This window comes from Limulus polyphemus, unplaced genomic scaffold (genome assembly GCF_000517525.1).
Source record: "Limulus polyphemus unplaced genomic scaffold, Limulus_polyphemus-2.1.2 Scaffold1564, whole genome shotgun sequence".
In the NCBI taxonomy this organism is placed as follows: Eukaryota; Metazoa; Arthropoda; class Merostomata; order Xiphosura; family Limulidae; genus Limulus; species Limulus polyphemus.
In genome coordinates, this window is record NW_013667174.1 from 203161 (window position 1) to 212012 (window position 8852).

The following is an 8852-nucleotide window of genomic DNA, read 5'->3' on the forward strand; positions in this document are numbered from 1 at the left end:
GTGTTTGGTTCTTTGTTTAAAATTTTTAATAAATATACTATGGCTTTTTGAGTTCCAATGGTGGAAAACATGGGACGGTTTTTATTGTGTTCTGTGAATCTGGTTTCCAATTTTCTTCCTGTTTCTCCGATGGAGAATTCTGGGCAGTTATTTTGTAAATGACGCTGGTATTGTGTGATTCTAAATAATTTTTTTTTAGTAATGATTTTAATTTAGGACCAGGTTTTTGAGAGAATTTGACGTTGACAGGAATATTGTGTTTAATGGCTAGTTTATCCACACTTGGACAAGTACTTGTGTAAGTATTCCCTGTAAGGCAAGACTAGAAACTCAGTGAGTTCCATCATCTCCATAATATAGATGGAAATATATTTTGAAAAAGGTGGTTGTGAAATCTGGAAAAAAAGAAAAGTAAACTCACCATCAGAACTACTGTGAAGAGTGAAGAATAGCAAATGGAAAGATACAAAAGTCAGGGTAAGTGAAACCTCCCTGTGATATATGTAATGAAACACTAATGAGTCAGGGTCATCCATATCTCTGCCTGCAAGATCTTATACTGGGATACTGATGGTTAGAGGCAAGAGAAGCTGGGAGATGACAAATATGGGAGGAGACAATAAAAATTAGAAAATGGTTATCACCCATAAAAGGAAAAACTAACTGGATGGGGTGTATAAAAGATGTTAGCAAATGCCAAAGAAAGGAGCAGTGTAAGTGAAATAATAATGAATAAACAATGCAGAACAAAGGAGAAGATCTGGGTTGAAATGGCCATACAGGGAAGAAAGGGAAGGGAATATGAATGGTGAAAACTTACAACCACTCTCCCAAGCCACCTAAATTTTATGGCAGTGAGGGAAGAAGATGAACCTGTCCCTGTAGAGAAGAAGATCAAGACAAAAACAAGTGAAAAATCCTGCAGGGAAGAAGAGAGAAAAATATGTCTGGAGCAAATAAAACAAGGTTGAAGCTCATCAGAGCATCCCTAGCCAGAGATATAGATTCTAGGAATGGATATCAAATAAGTGGAAGCAAGAAGTGGAGGATAGGTGGTATGGCAGTGTCAATAGGACACCTATAGTGAGAAAAAATTCCCTGAAAGCATTATGTGGGAAACGTCCATGTCTAAACAATATAGTCGATCTTCTACCAGGGCCTGAGCTCCTGAGATATGATAGACTGATAATTGAAGGTGGTGGTCATGGACACAATAGAAAAAAGTCCAGAATCAGAAAAACAGAGGTCTTGGGTGTGAGTGCCTCCCTATCAGGAGATGGAAGAAACAACAGAGGTGTATGAATGGATTGTGTTACTATCAGACAGATGAGACATAAGATCAAGATAGAGCAACCACCAGCTTCAAGATGTAGAGACAGAAAAAACCTCATCCCTGGAAACCACATGCTGGAAATGGATCAGTCATCCAGAAAAGCATCCAACTAGAACAGGGACAGTGGAAAGATGTGGTCGTAGGACTGATTTTTGTCAAGCATAAAGCAAACACAATTTGCCACCTTTGCTATGTTCACCACAGATATATGTAAGTGGTAGGAGTCCATAGAATTATTTTTGAGCCCTGGAGCGCAAGTCTGGGTAAGGTGGGGGAAAAAGGAAGTTCAGGATCATGTGGGATAGAGTAAGCCACCAAGACTGTGAAAAAAAGACAGTGTATCCCTGGAAATACCTGCACTGACAGACTAGAAACTATTGAAGGAGACTTGTATGAGCACATCTAATAGGAATGAAAGACTCAAGAGAAGAGAAACAGTACCTGAAGGAGACACATATAGGAAATGAAGGAAACATGTGAGCCCTGGTATCAAAAGCTTTATGTTGTGTGCACAAAGAGGTAAGCTAAACCTGCCCCATATGCAAAGTGAAATAGATCTTCACACGAATGAGATACATGGTGCAGGTTGAGACTGAACTGGACAGCTGAGCCAGCTGACCAAATGAAATGACTCCCGAAGAAGAAGAAAGGACACAACAGAGGAAGCCATGTTAGAAGGAACAAGTAGAAGCCAAACATCCAATGAAAAAAGATGGAGCCATAGTCAATTCAAAGGGAAGGACTGAGAATAACATGTCTGACCACTGCAGTCAAACCAAAGGAGGCAAAAGGCAGATAGACAGTTTGATATACAAAGAAATGCCTGAGACATTGAACTGGATCATCAACCATAGAATGAAAAAATGCCTATCATGAACTGAGGAAAGGCCAAAGTATAGTCAAGTGGAACAGATTGACATCTGGCTGAAAACCTCCCACCTTTATGGGAACAACCAAAAAGATAGGAGTAAAACTCTAGAGTGGGGTTGAAGAATTTTCCCATAGCTTTTGAAATAAGTGAGGAGAGTAGAAGTACAGGAAAATCTCTTGAGAAAGCACTTGAGGAATTCCATAGGCTGTAGTAAAGAACACCAGAGGACAAAGTGGGAAAACATAGCTCCCACAGAACTAGGACAAAGGATGACTCCAAAACCTGTGATGGCTAGTCCTCAGAGAAGAGGAGACCAAGAATGATAACAAGAGGACAAGTAACAGATGAGGGAGTGACCCCAAAAGACTGAATATGATGAGAAACCTGCTGGGGCCATCTAGTTCCAAGGACAAGTAACCAAAGTGAGTAAAGATGACTTCTGAAGAATTGCATTACCTCAACAAGCCAATGTATAAGAAATCCCCCCCCCCCCCCCCCCCCAACCCACATTACAAAGAAAAAGTGCAAGACAGAGGTCCTGGAGAAGAGATTTTGGGAGGCAAAAGTACATGCCAGAAACAAAAAACTTTGGTAACTGGGACAAAAATAGAAGAAAATCAAGGGCAAGGTAAAAAAACACATATGTGCAAGTTCCTCATTAAAGATGATAGGGTTGTGATGGTGAAGCATGAAAATGAACAAAGAAATTGAGTAAGGAATGAAGATGAATAAATTGAGAGAAAGAAAAAGGAGATCCCTACACTGAAAGAAAATCTTCAAGTGAAGGAGGCTGATACAACAATGGATCCTGAAATTCAGTAAAATAAATACTGAAGAATGATAAAAACCAAGGACACATACATGTGGAATGCAAGCAGTGTAGGAATAAAGTGGGACTACTTGATTCACATTCACATTCAGGAAGAGGTAAAGAGAAGCAAAAGCAGGTGTGGTAACAACAGTGGGGAAATGCTCACAAGATGGGACAGGCTCAGCTAAAGTAACAGCAGCAGGAGTCTGATAATCTTGGATCTTAGATTAGAATGGAACCAACCATACGGTGTACAATGGCAATAATATCAATGGCCATCAGGGCATTGCCAGCTGCCATTACAGTATTGGATGACTTTTATGAAGATGTGTTAACAACCTCGGGAGAAATCAGATATGTGTGAACATGAATGCATAATCCAATTAAACCACAAAATTGATGATGTGGTGGCCCATTTTTGTTATTAGAAATAAAATGATCCAGGTATGGCAACAGTGCATAGGCCTAATTACACCCTTGAAGAGTACTGAACAAAACCCATATGTTGGATTTAACAACGAGAACAAACAGTGGGACATGTCTTTCAAATGTACAAAGTCAATTAAAGGAAAATCAAAGTAAAGATAATTTGAATCAAAGTTCTAGCTAATAAGCTTAAAACTTATTATTGTTCTTTCATATAACCAAGAAAATGAAGGAAAGACTACATGAAAAAGAGAAATAATAGATTAAAATAATAAGACAAATTCTGGTAAATCTTATGAAAAAAAAAAAAGTCTCAAGACAAGCAATGCTGAAAAAAAAATGAGGCTATGTTCAAATGGAAGCATTACACATGGAGGATGTGTTGTTTTCTTATTGGTTGAGGGCTATAAGTGGAGGCTGGAACAATACACATTGACACTTGAAGGGGTGGGAGCTTTGCTCAAGGCTTGAGGCATGCACAAGAATTTACCCAGCAGTGTGCACGAGATAACAGCTCTTTGTGGTGCAGAGAGGTGAGCAGCATTTCTCAACAGAATATTTTTGAAAAAATTACTTACAAACTGTAATTTTCTGAAAGATATCAAAAATTCTGATACTTATGCTAAACTATTTTTTAGCAGTGAATAGATTATAAGTTGAGAGGTTAACTAATAGACTCAGATTTTTTTCTGCTTTCTAATACTCAAATTTCAATCAAATACTAACCAAAGTATAAAACTTTACAAGTTATTAATATCATTTTATAATTTGATTCTTGCAAAAAAAAAATGCACCTATTGGAAATCACATCAAATCAGGTTGATCTTTTATGAAAATATCCAGTTGAACTTGCTGCAAATAGTATAATTCCAGCATAGCTTATATTGAATTTACTAACAGTTACAGTACTTATGTCCTAGTAGCAACACTTGACACCTAGAAAATAGTCATTACTGACACTACTGATTCATAGCCCATAGCCCTTTTTTTGTGATACATCTGTATATGTAAGCATGATTAAACAAAAATGACTATATTTAAAACATACATGTAACTGTGTAATTTTTCTGTCTCTCAATGAAATCTTCTGGGCCTAACTCAGATTTACTGATACTTTAAGAAAAAACACATTAATTTGGGAATTATCTTCCCAAACCTAAGTGAAACACACTAACATAATATTCATTATATACATTTTCTCATATTAAGAGAAACTGTGGTAAAATGTTTTGTTGTTGCAATTGCTTGTAAGATTATAGAAGAAAAGTCACCATGCCCAAAACTCAATGGTGAGGTTTAAAAGAGTTAATCAAATTCTTAGAGAAAAGTTATAAATGCTATATATATAAATGTATGAAGTTAAACTAAAAACTATTTTATGGTTATGTTATAATATCATTTAACAACCTGCAGCTTTCAACAAACCTGAAAATTTCACTTTGTGACTGAAGTAAGATGAGAGAAGATTGCATTGCCATGCTCTGTTTCTCCAACAAATTTATCTCCTGTTGAAACAATTTTAGTTGACTTTCCTGCTGACCAAGAAGGGATCTTAATTTTGCAAATTCATTTTGTTGCTGTTTGACTATCAGCTGAGCTTGTTCAAATTCACTCTGTGAAAGTATTTATTGTTACGATGTAAAATAACATGTTAACTTATTCATATCAGTATATACAAAGCAGAAATCTGTTGATGAAAATAAGCCAAATAAATTATTTAAATACACTTCAATAAAGGTATTAAAAAATATAAAATCTTAAATTCTAAGTAATTATAATATAGAATAGTGCATACTGTTTGAAACAGACTAATACGACATCACAATGGGGATATGAACACATTATTCTTAACCATATGGGGTTGTTAAAACTTTGGTGAAACATATTAAAACATTAGGTTCTGAAACAAAAAGAAAAAACAAATTTTTGGTCTAAATCTATATTTTATTTGCACAAATGAAGAAAAAGAACACAAAAAGTAAAATTTGCATATGCAAACTTAATCAGTAGATTTTGTTATAAAAATGTGAACTTTATACAAAAGCAGACACCTAATGAGTATTTAAGTGATTCGTGATTTTCAAAACCTGAAGATCTGTCACTTTCAAAGTTCAAAACAATACTTTAATAATATGACAAAAATGGATAGATGCTACCAATAAGTTAAATAAATTAGAGATTTGCCAGAACAGTGATATCATTTGTTTTCTGGCAATTTAAACTACATGTTCATTACCAAACTGGATTCATTACAAATACAATTACTCTTAGACATAAAAATACACAATGGTATTATAGGTTCACTGCCATTAGCTTGCACTCCCCTTAAACTGACTATATTGATACTGTAAAAATAAAGAATTATGAATAAATATCCAGTAGAACCCCATTAAAGCATGCCCCGATATAATGTGAATTAGAATATACCACGGTCAATGTTTGGCTCCAAATTTTGTAGTGTAATTCAATGATTTTGTCAATTTTTCTTTAAAAAATTGTCCAGAAAGAGACAATCAACATCAGATGATTTTTTGAAAAAATATAAAATGGATTTTTGAAACACTTTATTACAGTTTTTTTAATGTAAATTTGTGTTTTTTACTGACTGTAAGTTTTGTGTGCTTGATTTCTATTCTTTAAAGTTAGGCCTATGAAATTTTAGCAATGTTCAGAATTTTGTTTTCATGCACCACATGTTCGTTTATGGAAAATAATAAATGTTGTACTGCATTTAACCATGTCTACAATGTAATTAATACCATGTGATACTTTTAACATACCATAGTTTATGTTTTTCTTGTTCTTAAAATGGCTGGGGTATAAGATAAAAAGAAGATGTAGCTGAAGGTATGTGTAACAAGAACTGGGCAATAAATTGGGTATCTGAAGCTCTCAAATGAATAATAAAACACCTCATGTACTGAATAACAATGCAAGGAATATAGAAAATGCCCAATTGTGGGTACCCCAAAATAATGCAACCCCACACTTAATGCAATCACATTTTGTGGACCCCAACTATTGCATTACAACTGTACTGTAGAGAACTGTAATTATACCAAATGAACAGCTAATATCTAAAAAAAGTATTTTTATACTGTGAGATACGGGTGAAAGCAAATTTATCTACAGGCAAAACCTATCCATATCTTTCATTAATCATCATTTTATTTTTCACTCTTGTGATAAGCATTTATATTATTATTATTTTATAATATACAAACTATATGCTTGTTGAATAATAAACAGAAATTACTATAAACATAATACACATGATGAGCTATAAAATAACACAAAATCTAATGGTATACTACTTAACATCCAAGGTTTAACAGTAAATTACTCATGAGTCACATGAACATAAGTTTATAGAAAACCCAATGAAAGTAAAAATTTAGATCCATCTAGTTCCAAAAAACAACCCATTAATCTTAGTAAGGCAATATGACTAAATATGCAAGGAAGCTGTCGCGCTGATGTCGCTGGACTCGCCCAGAGGACTTGTCCCGAGTGCTTGTGTATGCATGGCTTAGATGCTGTGCCCCCGCCTGTATGTGCTCCATCATTTCCGTATTCATGGCGTGTTAGATCCCACTTTTGTCCCCATTTTCTTGTAATAATAATTCATGATTGTGTGGCTGCTAAGCATCGGTAGAATTATCGATGTATTGCTGTCTATGATGATGATGATGATGAATATGACTAAAATAGTTTTGCTTACATAAAGGATTCTCTTGGTATGTAACTATTAAAGCATTGATACACACATAACTTAAGCCACAGAAAATGACTTCAAAAATCAACCAAAAAAAAAAGCTTTGTTAAATCTCTAACGCTTACTATTACTAATTTTTTCAAGTTTCCAATAATTACCAGTCAGACCAAATTTTCAAAGCCTCGCATGTTAACTCTTAAAAGAAATTATTATAAAATTCAACTTCTTGACAAGTATACTTCAAGATAAGTATAAATCCATGATACATGCTAATTTCTTTGATTTTCAAACAAAACAGAAGCAAAATTTGTTATACAATGAATCAAAATGAAGATTTAAGCAGTATTCCACATCTTGAACATTTGATAAATGAAAATGAGATCAAACAAAATGACTGCATTAATTCTGAGCTGATTATGAAAAAATTGGGAAGTTTAAGAAATGAAAAGGCTCCTGGGCCAGATAATATTTCTCCAAGGATTTTGAAGAAGGGTAAAGATTGGATATGTGAGCCACTTACTAATATTTTTTGTCAGTCCTTGAATATTGGGCAGGTACCAGAGGATTGGAAATTAGCTAATAATGTAACTCCTCTTTTCAAGGGAGGTAATAAAAATAGTCCCGGTAATTATAGACCCATTAGTCTTATGTCAGTTATGGGAAAAGTTTTGGAAAGTCTGTTAAAAGATGTTTTGCAAACTCATTTAACAAAGTTTGGAATTTTATTGGATAGTCAACATGGTTTCACTAACGAAAAATCTTACCTTACAAATCTTTTGACATTCTTTGAAAAGGTTACTGCTTATGTAGATGAGGGTAAGGGTATAGATTTGGTGTATCTGGAATTTCAGAAAGCATTTAACAAGGTGCCACATAAAAGGCTTGTACAAAAAATTAGTTCTATAGGTGTGTGGGATAAGTTAGCAAATTGGATAGAAGAGTGGCTGGATGGAAGAAAGCAGAGGGTTGTTACAAGTGGAGTTCAGTCAAACTGGATTAATGTCACAAGTGGGGTACCTCAAGGTTCAGTCTTAGGACCTTTACTCTTTTTGATTTACATCAATGGTATAGATGAAGGGATAGTCAATAAATTACTTAAATTTGCATATGATACTAATGTCTTGGGTGTGGCTAGCTGTGAAGAGGATGCTGCTGATTTACAAAAGGATTTAGATCATTTAGTGAGTTGGTAAAAAAAAATGGCAGATAGGTTTTAATTATAATAAATGCAAGATAATGCATGTGGGTTATCATAATTTGAATTATAAGTATAATTTGGATGGGAATAACCTTAACAGTGTTATGAAGGAAAGGGATTTTGGTGTAATAGTCAATCAGTCTCTAAAGCCATCCAAGTAGTGTGCTGTTGCTAATGATAGGGCAAATAGGATTTTAGGTTGTATCTACAGAAATATTGAATACAAGTCTAAAGAGGTTAAAATTTCACTGTACAGATCACTGGTTAGACCACATTTTGAATATTGTGTTCAGACTTGGGCTCCTTACCTTAGGAAAGACATTGAATTGTTGGAAAGGGTGCAGAGATGGGTTACTGGAATGGTGCCTGGGATGGAAGGGTTATCATATGAGGAATGACTGAAATCTCTCAAATTGTTTTCTTTTGAAAAAAGAAGAGTTGGGGGGGGGGGGTCTGATTGAGGTGTTTAAGATTGTAAAGGGAATTGATACTGTTGAT

General features: G+C 34.7%; 1 protein-coding gene across 2 annotated transcripts in view; it reads right to left on the reverse strand.

The window, feature by feature from the left end:
* The window catches only part of LOC106464120 (outer dense fiber protein 2-like), a 98296-nt gene that overhangs the window by 68097 nt on the left and 21347 nt on the right, over window positions 1-8852 (reverse strand). For both annotated transcript variants that reach the window (XR_002611642.1, XM_013924233.2), the window contains exon 5: window positions 4867-5054. Coding sequence is in view for 1 of the 2 variants with exons in the window: in XM_013924233.2 (XP_013779687.2) it covers window positions 4867-5054 (188 nt within the window). In the remaining variant the exon portion in view is untranslated. The remainder of the gene's footprint in view (window positions 1-4866; window positions 5055-8852) is intronic.